The 14,625-nt window shown below is 33.1% G+C and overlaps 2 protein-coding genes across 2 annotated transcripts in view; one reads left to right on the top strand and one right to left on the bottom strand.

Moving 5' to 3' along the window:
* Positions 1-6,874, top strand: part of LOC150105639 (uncharacterized) — an 82,127-nt gene extending 75,253 nt beyond the window's left edge. The window contains exon 5 of the mRNA XM_090394278.1: positions 1,729-6,874. Coding sequence (XP_090250404.1) covers positions 1,729-1,929 — 201 coding nt within the window. The 3' untranslated portion in view covers positions 1,930-6,874. The remainder of the gene's footprint in view (positions 1-1,728) is intronic.
* Positions 6,875-7,006: 132 nt separating this feature from the next.
* The window catches only part of LOC150105637 (putative N-acetylgalactosaminyltransferase 9), a 67,373-nt gene continuing 59,754 nt past the window's right edge, over positions 7,007-14,625 (bottom strand). Inside the window, exon 10 of the mRNA XM_090394277.1 lies at positions 7,007-12,280. Within this exon, the coding sequence (XP_090250403.1) occupies positions 12,116-12,280 (165 nt within the window). The 3' untranslated portion in view covers positions 7,007-12,115. The remainder of the gene's footprint in view (positions 12,281-14,625) is intronic.

Raw genomic sequence — 14,625 nt, 5'->3', positions numbered from 1 at the left:
TGAGGTTCAGTCAGAAACAGACCAAGTTTGAATGACTGAAGATGCACTTCATTTAAGTTACTGTTAAGGGAAGTGTATTTTTGAGTTACCTATTTAAACTTACTTTCATGTTTAATGTTATAAAAAGAGGAAGGAAACGAATATCCTCTTAAACATGTCGCTCATACAGAGTATCCAGTCTCTAAACCACATGGCCTCGACAGTGCCACATACATACCATTACTCCTTCCAGACACTGGCCTGGCAGTGTAGTTGGCAGCAAGATTATGTGCCAGTTGATCAGGAAGCCTCCTAAAAGACATGTTATTACTATCTGGTTCAATCTTGTACAATCAGTGGCAGAAGTACTGTATCCCTGCAGTATATATGGCATACCCTCAGAGGGCATCACTCACACTGCATGCTGAAGGTTGGGGGAGCAGAATTTTTGCTCGGTGAACCAAACATGGTGGGAACGATTTTGGGTCCCCAATGAGCAAGGTTGTAATATTTCACTGGGTGATAAATCATCTACCACTTAGGATTAGTTGACAATTACTCCGACCAGGAATGTATCCCTTTACAGCAGGAATACTCACTGTTGTCAAAGCCCCTGTAGTAGAACGGGCCACATCATGAGAAAGCAATGTTGACTTGACTGGGAGAGGTTGTCTGTATGTGGGTATGTTGAAAATCAACATACACACGTATGTTGCTTTTCTATAAATGGAAAAAGATGGTGACCATCCATAAGATAAATGACTAATGTTTCAAGTAAAGGCAAACAGGTGTTTTTCTAATGTGAAATGAATTTTAAGGTGTCGCTATTAAGATGTAAGTTACAAAGGAATCCAAAGTGTCTTGCCTATGGGGCAAAATAGCAAACACATCATCAACAAAATAACCAGACAAGTTTGAATGCCATGGACATCCCTTCACACAGGATTAAATGGAAGAAAATTAATGTATTATAGAAGTCATTACAGGTCAGAGAGACTATTTTAGAGTCAGCTCTGGCTATGAAGCATTCTCCTAACTTAAACAAATATGGGAGACACTCTTAAAATGACTGACTCCTGTGCAAGTGTAATAACTTTTTATACATTAGAGGGTGCCAAATTAGGACTTGAGATCTTCTGTCTATTACAATTTCAATTGTTTCACTTATTGTCATGTGGCAGAGAAACTAAGTATGCTTAATTATATCATTAATCTCTTTCCAATTTTTTATGAGATTGCTTAATTACATAAGTCACCTAAATTAGCAAGAAATAAAATGTATATTTGAAGGAAAGTCATCAGATAATTCACAGAAGGTCACTACCCAGATCCCTTTTCAATTTCAACCTTTCTGGCTAGCATCACGAGACCTCAAATAAAGGTTGAAACTGGTCTGTGTAGTGATCCTTCCCATAATGCAAAGCAGTATACATGTCCAAAAGGAATTGTGTTTTTGCATTATAAGACAGGTGAGGCAGTTGACATGGTCAACAGCTTGTATATACAAATAAACTAGTAGAACATGCAAACTTTGCTTGGGTAAAGGATTAAAATAAGAATTCACGACGATCAAACTCTGGTCTCTCACTAGTTGTATATTGTACTTGCATTTTACTTGTTCTTTTATTAAGTTTATACTTTAGAAACACGTGCTTCTTAAGGGTTAGAAGCACAAATGTAACTAATAATAAATTTGAGATTTATAAATAGGTTTTTGTTTAATTTGAACTTTTTTTTTCTCCAATTTAGTTTTATTGTGATCAGAATGATTTCCACAAGGTGAAGAAACATCTCGAAAATTTGCCATATGAAATAGAAGACGCTTCAGTTGCATATATTGCAAAAGTAACTATTGAACTAAATGATGAAGATATGGAAATGGCTTCAAAAATTTGTGACCTAATACAGGAGTTACCAGAGATAGTAAAAGTGTATGATAATATACAGTAATATTTTAAAGAGCATAATTTGATTGATCAATAGTTTTAAGAACTAAATAAATCTGCAGATGTGTCATGTCAAATTTATGGAGAATAATTTTAGATGTAAAAACATGCAGGAATATTTTATTGCTAGTTTCATTCATTTTAATTGTTTAGAATTCATTTGAAACTTGAGAAATCTTGAATATTCATTTATGAATGAAACATTTAAAGATGTTCTTTCACTTATCTCTCAATATTTCGAAATGAATTGCGAGATGTTTACATCACTGTAACCATACAGGCTATAAAAGTGGTTGATTTTTTTATTATTGTGAAAGTAACAGTGCTGCACTTATAAGGAAGGACAATTTGCTACTAATGAACTGAATTAAGTCAAAATGTCATTTACACAAAAGACTCACAGGATTCGGAATGTAGCTGCCTTCAAAGTAAAATCCCTTCTGCAGCAGTAGTGTTTTCTTCATGCAGGAAACATTTATTGGAATGTCTTAAAGTTATAAAATGGCTTCTGAAAATAAAAATATGGAACTAAATAAGGCAATTATAATAAAAGGTTATTGTGATGCAGTATCCACTTTTTCAGATTTCTGTTTCTTTTGAACTGCATATTGTAACATTAGTTTGCTATGTGTTTGCCATGTCTTTTTGATCTTGAACAGTAGATTCTAAATTTTAATTAAATGATAAATTAACATGCTCATGCTGATCTCTAGAGAAACCCAAGCTATACAAAAATTCTAGAAGACTGCTTTCAGTTATATAAGTTACCTATAATTAAGAGAAATTCTCTTAAATTTTGAAATTTAAAATTTCAATTTTAAATTGTAACTGACAAGCTCTTCAGTCCTGAGCAAGTGTATAATGTTCATGAAACTGAATTATATTGATGATGCTCACTGTGAATGACTAACAGCAGAGGATAAAGACGAGCTCACAGATCCTGTCCTAGAGTGCCAGTGATAGGAAAAATTATGCCTTTCAGGGGCCTTGAAAGGCATAATACATAATGCAAAAATGGCTGAATTACCACCAAGATTGTTAGAACGGTATTAAAAGTTTTTTTTTTTTTGTACCTGAAAAACCTGGCACACACTGCACATCTGTATGCCTTCCAGAAGATGCAAAATTCTCACTGTGGGTAACTTCAGCTTACTCCAGAACTGAACTCCTGTGTAAGGAAAAAAAAAAACTATTTATGCAGTATATTTACCACCAAATCATATATATATACATTATCCAACTCCAAGATCAAGGAATATTATGCTCTGTGAAGTGTCTATCACTCACTTTTCATGAAATGTTGTTATATGTAAATGCTGACAAGCAAGCCTCTATAGGCTTGCCAGCAAGGGTATAGGCAGTACACTTAATGAAGAAAATCTAGTCAAGTGGATTGACAAAGAAACACCTGTTGTTCATCACTATACTGAACTCTGAAATTATATTCTAAATACTGAAAAACAGTGAAAGTCATGAAAATGAAACAGATCTAGTTGAAAACTTACTATTGAATTGACAGCTAAATTAAAGGATTAGAGCAATGCACCTTTATGATGGAACAAGAGCTAATGAATTTGCATTAGGTATATGAAAAATTGGAGGGGAAAGATCAAAGCATAGTAAACAATTTTGCTTCTAAATGTTTTCCCTGCATTTTCAAAGATCCATGATAAACCAGTTTAGCTATTAGACAGAATATCAACTACCAGACCATTGTGATTACCTCTGTAAATCCAGTAAAATTCTAAGTTTTTATCACTTGGGGAAAAGCACTATTGTAATATGCCTGTTTTCAATTATATTGCACTGATAAAGCTGTGTAATTTCTATACTTAATTGAATTCACGTTTAATTAATAATCTTGTATCATATCATTTATATCATATTTAATACCATCTAGTAGGCTATCTCTGACCTATTAATTATACCTTCCTATCTCTTTGAACTGGAGAGTATAGTTAATGGGTCAAAGGTGTATGTACTGATGAATTATTAATATATGATATGACCTCCATTGGTCTCCAGCATCTGCCAAAGCTTTGGAACATCAGGGGGTGTACCTGTATAACTTAAAATAAGACATTATTTTTGAGATATTTTCTATACTATGAAAGACAGTTCATAAATATTATTTAGAGTAGCAAACAAACCAAATTGTTGTGAAGTTTTTGTTTCAGTTTACTATTTTCAGCTTTGTTTTTGATTTTAGTTTCTCTATTTTGGTTGAGTGCTGCATGTTTTAACTGTCTCTATGATGTTTATTAGTAATGTAAACAAGTTGACATTCATAGTGTTTTATTCATTTTGTGTAGCTATGAAATGGATACATCTCCAAGAACGCATTCAAAAATAATTATTTTTTCTCAACACCCATCTATGACTCAAAGACAAACTGCCAATGAGTGTGGTTTTGGTTTGGGTACTGTTAATGTGATTTTAATGAGGTTTAGGGAAAAAGCATTTCCCTTTTCTGTCAGGAGTACCTTTACTCCTGACAGAAAAGGGAAATGCAGGTGAAAAAAGCGAACTACACTTACTCAGGATCGTTTACTAGTTACAAAAAGTAAAATGAATCCAAGATTGTCTACTGTAGACTTAATCCTAGACTGCTCACCCTTTTTTTAGACGTCATCACTGCTCATCTGGGGTAAGCTGTCACCCCACGACATTTCTTCTCCCCCTCCATTATAGGTAATTGAAATTGTTATTGTGTTTAGATAGCCCAAGCTATTAACAGATTTTACCTACTACAATATTTTGAAAGGAGAAAAAGAAGGGAAAATAAAATACAATATGTAATTTTAAATTTTTAGTAATATATGCCAAGTGTCATACTTTCAATGAAAACAAACAAAAAAAAGAATATATCCTAATTTTTCTTATGCAAATATGTTGTTAGGTTTCAGTTAAAATGTACATGAAGAAAAAAATACCTTAGAATACAAACCAGTGTCAAAAATTGATGTTTGCTTTAGTAATATATTACACAAAAATAAAACATTTTTCTACCATTTGAATGATTTGTAGTTGGTAAATCTAATAAATTTTAAAATGCATCAAAATAAGTTTATAAACCATGTAGAATGTTAATTCTTTCTAGCACATTCATCACAGGTGTCTTTCCTGTGATCTGCACACATACAAAAACATCACATACTGAACAACGGACTTTGGTTCTCCGATCCTTGGCTCGTGGACAGATCTAACATCTAGCTTGCTTCTTCACTTTTGGTTCTGGAGGTCCCTCAACAGGACCAGCATTGGTGTCTTCATCACCTTGGATATTCAGAACTTTCTTTATGATATTCGTAAGTTCTCTAGACAGTGGCTGAGCCAGTCTCCTTTTCATGTGTGGTGTGATTCAAGCCCAAATTCTTCAAGTATTGGCACCTGATCATCTTTTTCTTAGTTGCTGACTGGAGAATCAGTGCAGTTCAGATTAGCTAACATAGCAACACTTCAGAACTTTAATAAATGTTCTTGGAAGATTTTACATCATAGTGTGGAGCTGTCTCAAAGGGCCTTAGTGATATTAAATCCAGTGCTGAGCAAGTCTCGTCTTTTATGTTCAGAGATCTGTTGAATGGTCAGTTTGACCCAAGTTTCACGAGCAGAGCAACTCAATTCCATGTGGATGTTGGGGATGGGAGTTGTCTCAGAGAGAAGAAACTGATTTTGCTGTTTGGTTTAAGGTACCAGTTATTTTGAACTTCTTGGGGATTCCGAATAATATTCAGAGGAACAGATATTTTGCTCTTCCCAAAAATATAGCATAATTCTTCCTATCATGCTCTATTTAGGATAGTATACTAAAATGTATGTAGCATCCTCAGATTTGTGGTTTGAACCAGTAGTAGAGGCATCATTTCATGTGAATGTTATGAACAGTAATGCTCTTATGATAACACAAACCAAATCCTAGGACGGTGAGATTAGTTTTTGAACAAATAGTTGTAGGTTACATAGGAAAAGTGGATATTAAAAATCCAAATGTTTGTAGAAATTGAAAGTTTAGTAAAATTTGCCTTAGCATACACTACTCAAAAGAACACAACCACTGCCAAAGCACCTGTATTTTTGCCTTTTATAAGTGCATTTTTTAAGGTTTCATTGGCCTGATAGCTGTTTCAAACTGGTTGGTTCTCTTCAGAGACCAGGCAGAAACCTTAAGAGAATAAAAACTCTCATTCAGTGCTGAAGAAATCAAATGTCAGAAATGTACGTTTTGTAAGTGAACTTTCGGTGCATAAAAGTACTAAAAAAGAGTCATATGGCTTCAATTATCGACTTTTCTTATATAATTTTATATTGCCGAAATGACACACTCATGGTATAAAGTAAAAAAAAAAAAGGCAATAATCACTTTATTAACCAAAACAATGAAGGTATTGAAACAATACTAGAATCCACTGGAATGACACCAAGCTAATTTATATAAGCCTGTTTAGACATCAACTGCTTATTTAATAAGTATTCTGAGATCCTGCATTGCTCCAACTTAAATCAGAACTATGGATTAATCTGTCAGAGGTTTGTAAGTTTGCATGTTGAACTGTCATGATTAGCAAGCTTTGTTTCTAATACATCTCTAATTAAAAGGATCATAAATTAATGACATTGTGCAGCATATAAAGAACCATTAACTGCTTTTTGTGTATATGATCCTTCTCCCCCCCCCCCCTCAATTATACAAGTTCCTTGTTAGCTAGGTGGTTAGAATATCTGCTCTACAACCAACAGGTTGTCAGTTTGAATCATATCTTGGGTATGGATGTTTATGGGGAGGCCTGAAGTAGCTTAAAAAGTTCCATGTTTGGTCTCCACATAAGGGCTTCCAGACTATAAAAATAAAGAAATCCTTAGCACACCAGTGGTATGAATGTACTCTAGGTTTACAAAAGAAAAAGATTATCAGTACTAAGGATGGAATAAAGTCATCTTAAAAACTAGTCGTCCTTTTGATTATTACATATTCTTAATACAGCAAAGTGTCAACATAACAAAAATTAACGATTACCTTATTACGCAAGTTTTAACTAATAAAAAACAGTTCCTATGGTATGAATTTAATGATGCCAAATCAAACTTTTGATTAGCTGAATTAGTACATACATATATGCTATGTGAAGGTCTCAATATACATTGCACATATAAATTGTAGGGAAAAAAATTTCGCATTTTTCTGTCTTACAAATTCTTTACTTATAGTTTTCTTATCTTAAATATCTTTCACCAAATGGCAAAATAGGATCTAAAGAGATGTATATTTTTTTTTACAAGATTTTAATAAATAAGTTTTGATTAATATCAAGTTCTTATGATCAAGTAGCTATAATAACATAGTGGCATGTAGAATACTTTTTAAATGTTTATGCATTTAACACTGTTATGGTGAACTTGATCACAATAGCAAACTACTGAAAAAGTTCCTATCAAAGTCCTATTAACACCACTGCTATTTAAAACTAAATTTGAAAACAAACTTTCCATTATAAAAAAATCATTGGCCCCTGTGCACTAACCATAAGTGCAGGTTGACTAAAATGGCTATCTTTTCTCTTTATATCATTAAATACAAGAATGTATAAAGATAACTTTAAACTGGTACCATTTTAACAAAAATTTACAGGATCTTGTTGTACCAACATTTCAAGTTTTGAAAGACAAAAGGTAGTTTATATATAATTTGTAACTAATAAAGTGTTATAAAAATTAGACACAAGAAAAATGCAAGTACAGTAAAACCTCGTTTTTACATTCCCGCAATTTATGTCATTTTTCGTTGGTCCTGTCTTAAGGCCTATTCTTATGATATAGTTTTCCCGCCATTAACAACTTGATGTGGACGTTATTTCCCGTGATTTGCATTTTTTTCTCAGGTGGCAATACTGATTTTCGAATTGATCAGCGCATTTCTGTTTCCAGATGGCATTGCTTTCGGCTGTAGTTTCGTTTCTTCCATCACGGTGACTTGCAGTAGTGATGAGCGATACAGTGATTTTTCAATCGCAGTATGAATTGATATTGTAGAATTTCTGCTACGTAATTTAGCGTGTGAAAGTTGCTTTCGAGCTGCGATGGTGGATTATCCATGTTAGTAACATGGAGAAAAAAGACAGAAAACGTATTTCGGTAGAAGAAAAGATTGCAATTCTGCGACGTGTAGATGTTGGCATGCCGGAACATGTGTGCATTTAGCAAAAGATCTTGGACTCTCCGTGTCCACATTGAACTCAATGCAAAGCAATCTGGCGCTAAGTCAAAAAAACGAAAAGCAAAACAATCAACAATTAAAGATTTTTTTAAAGATAAATGTAAGTAATTGTAAATTCATTTATTTTCAATTATTAAATTTTGTAATCTAGTATTACACTTTTTAAAAGTGTAAATAGCATTTCCTGTTATTTACACTTTTTCCATTGGTCCCCTGAAAAGTGTAAAAAAGGGGTTTTACTGTATATAAATAATACTGTGAACATCAGTAGCTCATCACATAAAATGAATCATTTTTGCAATAAAACATAAGTTTGATATATCTGAATCCCTTCAGCATCTCAAAAAAAAGTAGAACTTTTTATATGGTTTTAATATAATAGAAGTCTATATATTTATTTTTTTTTTTTTTTTTCAATTATTAACAATTCTAAGATGAAATACATTTCTCTTAAAAAAATTTCCACCAGTATGGGCAAACAGCAACTCTTGGTCTATAAGTCAGTGAAAAACTAACAAAACCCTATGACAACCTATTTAAAAGAAATCCACAACAGCAGGCTATTCTTTGGTCCCTATAACATTATCATGGTGAATGGTTTAAGACATATTTTATATGCAATTAAATCAATGTTGGAGTAGTATGTAAGGTTATTTCATCGAAATTGCAATGTTAGTTCTAAATTCTAAGAATATAAATGACTTTTTTTCTAAAAAAAAAAGCTGAGTAGTTTTCAGTTTAAGAATTTAACTTTTAAAATTATCTGAATACAAACTAAATGCATTAAAAGTTCGGTATAATCTTTTAAAATTATCTGAAGACAAACTAAATGCATTAAAAATTTGGTATAATCTGAAATAAATCCCATAACCAAATAATACTTTTCAGTTTACTATTTAGAAACAGTTTTTAATCTGAATGAAAAATTTTCTATTGACTGTTTAGTTTGATTAATTTGAAATTTAATTGGCAAATATGTTTGCCCAAATTATTTTCTAACTTTTCAAAAGTTAACGTCAAACACCTGCAAATTAAACTTTATAAGCATGGTCAGCATGATCTGAACAAGTGGATGTCTGCCATATTTTTGTCTCCATAAATTCTTCATTATGAATGCTAACCACTGTAACCTTAAAAGAGAGAAATCTATGAGTTTTAATGCCTAAACAGTAAGAAACAATAACTGCTTGAAAATTCTATACATTTCATTTCATGTATTATTTGAAAAGACTTAAAAAGTTTTTTTATTTAAAAAAAAAATCAGCGAACAGATGTTTGAAAAAACGTGCTGATAATTTTTTGTTAATATTTAACATCATTATACTGCTTTATGATCATGGCTCATCAAATGACACCAAACAGTATCAAGCAAAATGCTGTTACACACATTAAAAAAAAGTTCCTAAATCACTCACTTTGTTCTTCCATTTTTCATGCTAGTAGTTCAAGACTTTGGATCTCATAAGATAACATTATTATAAAGAGCTCCTTTGTGTAATAATAAATAATGATGTTAACTTGGCTACAATCAATAAAAAGAAATGTTCTTCATCTTTTCACCTGTACAAAAACATAACTACATCCACCATGAGTGTAAGGCACTACATCAGAACTTAGCAGTGATAAAAGTCATGACTGGTTGCTGCAATCTCCATACTTGGCATAAACATATATCTCTCGAACTGCAGACTTCTTTACGGCATACAATGAGCTAGATTTCTAGCCATTCAGATTTGAAACTTGCAGTATTCACCATAAATGTTCACTCTGTTAAACCGTTTATGCCATATAAAATTCTTACCTCCTAAGATTAGAAATTACTTGCATAAAACTCACTTTTTTACTAGTACATTTTTCTATGTAACAATACATACATAGTGGCATGGTATAATACAAGAATCCTAACTCAAAACTTTCTCTAGAATTTTGAAGAACATCAGAGAACTGAATATCATTTCATCCATCCCAAGAATATTGTATCTGTTCTTAGATACTCCAGATTACTTGAAAGACAACAAGAGAAGAGGATTAGTGTGATGGAATGTTCAGTGTTGTTTAGTTTACTGAAAAATTATTTTAATTAATGACTTTCAAGATTAAAGTACTTATGATACTTTACACTGCTTAATGTAAACACTAGAGTACAACCAAAGTTGCTACATAAATTTCATAGACTTTCGTCAGGCATTTGATTCAATCCGTAGAAGAGAACTATGGAAGAATTTGGAATTCCCAACAAAACCATAAGAATAATAAAGAATCTATATGAGAAATCTGAAAGTGCAGTACGAATGGAGGACACCTTAACCAACTGGTTTCACACAGAGAGCAGAGTAAGACAGGGATGCAATCTGTCACCAGACCTGTTCAATCTTATACTGGAAGAAGCAACCAATAAGGCCTTAAACACTGAAGACTCCAGAATCAAAATATATGGGAAAAATGTGACAAATTTAAAATTTGCAGACGACATTGCATTATTTGCAAGTACAGAAGAAAATCTACAGTGAATTTCTGATAAAATAAAGGAGGAGTGTATAAAATCTGCATTAAACATAGACAAAACAAAATTATGCAAATAGGAAAAAGAAGCACCAATCTGAAAATTGAAATTGATAGTAAGAATATAGAGCAGTTAGAAAACTTCACCTACCTTGGAGGAGTTATTGAGTACAATGGTGAAATTATAAAAGATATAAACAGACGAATCAGTCAAGCATCCCAAACTTTTGGACGACTTAATAAAATATGGAAATCAAGAGACAAACAAGTAACAAAGGTAAGAATCTATGAAACAATGGTCCTCCCAATAGCTCCTCTATGGAAGTGAATGCTGGAATCTCAAAAAGGCTGAAGAGAAAAAATTATTAGTTACTGAAATGGGTTGGCTAAGAAGATAACTTGGAGTATCTCTGCTGGATTGACTAAGAAATGATAATAGACAAAATCCAAGAAAGAAGACTGCGATGGTTTGGCCATGTGACCAGAATGAGAATAGAAAGACTACCATCTAAAGCCCTGAATACAACGATGGAAGGTAAAAGATCCAAAGGACAGCTCAGAATTAGATGGATAGACAAAATAAAAGAGGACTGAAAACCAATTCACAACAAGCGACACCAAACTGGACAGAATTGTTCGGACTCTCCCGGGACAGACAAAAGTAGAAAGAGTTCATTCGGCCTCATCATCATCCATATAGATGATGGAAGAGAGAAGAAGAATATAAACAAAGTAAGTAGAAATTTTTTTCTAATAGAAATAATTCTATATTTTAACGAGATAAACATGAGTATAAAAAAAATAGTGCAACCAGTACAAAATGTAATTTCATCATCTATATCAACATACAAATTAAGCACACTGGAAAAAGACAATATCAGATCTCTTCAATAATTAAAATACAAAATTATATTTGTAAATATTTTCAAGGCAAAAACTTTTATTAAAAAATATGTCATTACTTCTTAAAAAGCTTTTGTATTAACACTTGGCACCACTTGCCTATAAAAAAGAAAACTACTTTATATATATACAAAAAAAAAATAGGATATGTGCACTATATATGGCACTTTGAAAAATTTGCCACACAATTTCAGTACCAAGATATATATTTGTAATAAACCAAGTGTGTTTTAGTGCATAATTTTCAAAAATCATGCAGCAAATCCTTAAGAGCCTTAAAACAGAAAAGTTGGAACTAAAAGAGCTTGTGACCTAAACTAACAGATATATTTTTAAAAAAGAGCATAAATTATTGTAACCAAGTAAAGGAAGTGTATTTTTAAATTGCACAAAAACGGAAGGAGGGGAAAAAAGCTGCGATTCAGATCTGGTCCCTATTAACATTCTTTAGCATGCATACAATGATGAATCACAGTTCTAGTTACATAACAAATAAAGTTAATAAACATCTGATATGTTTCAACAGTATTTTAGTATAATTAGATGCGATGTCTTTCCAATAGCATATTTGTTACGGCCTTTGAACTTCTACTTGTATATCCATATCTAGATAATTTTCAAACCACCAAATTTGATAGTGACCACCACTGCAATCTGTCACAAGAACATCTTGTCCACCTTTACGATCCGTTGTATCAAGGCACATCCCAGTAGCAACATGTTTAATTGGTCCTCCCTGAAATAAGAAGTATGAAATAATAATATTACATGTCACATGCTCATGTAACTGAACTATTCAGTTATGTGAATATCCTTAAGCTATTCTTACTATAGAAAATACTGCCATAATAGATTCACTCACTATACCAAACTGCAAAGTCCCAATCAGAGCTCCTTAGATGTAATGTTATAATGAGAACTGACTCTATATACTTACATTGAAATCCATCAAGAAAGTAGACAAGAATTACAGCATTACTGGCCCTGAAAATCCAAATTCTATTTCTGCAAAGCTGTGCCTTTTTTTCTTTTTTAAATGAAAAATACTCATCCACAAGTTGTTGGTCAAGTTACGGTACACTAGGTGCTGTGGATGGGCAAGAGAAAATATACATGTGACTTGATGTACTGTGGATTGTATTCTTTGGGAAACACAAATGGCATGAGACTGATGCAACAAATGAAGAGGAGAAATTTGTTCTGTGGGTTTGGAGATGAACTCTGAACAAATATTATTTAGTTGCGGCACATGCATAAACAGATTTGACAGTCGGGGGGGGGGCTATTGATATCAATTCTGGTGAATAGTGTGGCCACAGAAGTATTCGAAGAAGATACAAGCAGTAGAAACTTACCACTGTGAGAGTGAATGAAATGTATTTAGTAAAAGAGAGAGAGAGGGGTCAATCTAACTGCACTTTTCTGCACAGAATCTGGTATTTTTAAGGAGTTCTGAGGGGCACCAGCTCAGATGTGAGAGTAATATTCAACAGGGAAAAGGATTTGTGTTGAGGTAAAGTTAATGCCTTGAATGAAAGAGGAAACATTTTTTGGGTACAGAAGAGGCATTATTTGTAACATGTTTATGCTATGAGCGATTTGAGGTTTAGAGTAATCCCAATCTAGATTAATTACTCTAAACTAAGGAAATTTTAGGTAGAACACTCTTTGATATGGTACATTAGAGCAAACATATGCACAAACCCCATCTTTGAGATGAAAGGAGACAAAGTAACTGGGAAAAACTGAGTAGTGCCTGAGAAAGATGAAATTTGAATTTTTCAGAACAAGTAGGTGAGGTGGTGCACCATGTATGTTTGTATGTGGATCTGAAGGGTTCTGTGCAGTCATTCTGCTAATGACCACATATTGTCCACACTTTACCTGTATTTCAGCATTTTTTTATTTTCAGTTCTAGCTGTGGTCACTGATCTTTTTCCTGCTACATGCTGGTAAGATCTGGCCAGGCTCATATGCACAATGAGGGCAAGTTCCTTCAGACTTGTTAGTGGTCATTATGAATGCAGATCTGCTTGTTGGTGTATCACAGGTCATTTTTACCAATCACAGTAAATTTGTTCACAGGCTTGAAGCAGTGACATTTACAATTTTCCTGGGATAAGTTACACTGTTTGGCAAGCTTGCAGGTGTGATGGACAACAATGTTTGTTTCCGAGCAGAAGTTCAGGATGATGCATTACATATATTTTTTGTTTTCTGCCTCAGTTGTATAACAAATTGACATGACTGAAGTAGTGAAGGCCAAAGCATGCTGGTGCTTTCAGCAGTAGGGCACATTATTATCACTGTGAATTGCTGCAAGCATTCTTTCTATTGCATAGATTTTATGGAAGAAAATCTTGTCAAGCATAATATGATACTGTTCCAGACTGTCAATGTGCACTTTCTGAGGTTCAATCACTGTTCTGATGGAAGGCACAGAAGGCTCTTTTTCTCTTCTGTTATGTTCAAGCTTATAGCCATAACACCAGATAGTTTGTATGCACTAGGAAGACCTGAAATGCTCTGTTGTCACTTGGCTTTGTGCTGCCCTCCTTGCTTCATGCAGTAGGCATAGCTGAATCTCTCTCTCTCTCTCTATATATATATATATATTGTGTGCAGTGCTTGGCCAATATTAAATGACCTTTAATGGCCAATATTAACCTCTCTGCCGGCAAGGTGGATGAAATAGTGAAACCAAACTGCACTTCTTATCCATGTTATTCAACGGGCGTTACGGAATTGTATCCAGATTTAGCTGGATGTCTATAGACGTCATGGCCGGTTGGGGAGGATTAAAACAGAGAAAATTTTCTTTGTGATGCTCAGAGTACTTACAGGTTGGTCTGGAAATCTTCAGACTGAAAAATTGCTGTACTTTAATTTGGTATCTTGTGTGTTAAAAAAACACCTTACTCTTTTTAGAATAAACTTAATTCTTTTCAAATTATTTTTATGGTCAAGGTTGTTTTTTTTTATGAATAAATAAATTCTCTTTTTAAATTATCTTTGTATAAAGTTAATTTATTTCAGAAATGCATTAACAAACTTAATGATATATCTATAAAAAAATAACTT

The sequence above is a fragment of the Typopeltis vanoorti genome, chromosome 6 (assembly GCF_054136105.1).
Source record: "Typopeltis vanoorti isolate ZY-2024b chromosome 6, IOZ_Tvanoo_1.0, whole genome shotgun sequence".
NCBI classification, from domain to species: domain Eukaryota; kingdom Metazoa; phylum Arthropoda; class Arachnida; order Uropygi; family Thelyphonidae; genus Typopeltis; species Typopeltis vanoorti.
The sequence above is the reverse complement of the archived record's forward strand: the minus strand, read 5'-3'. Positions and strand labels throughout refer to the sequence as shown.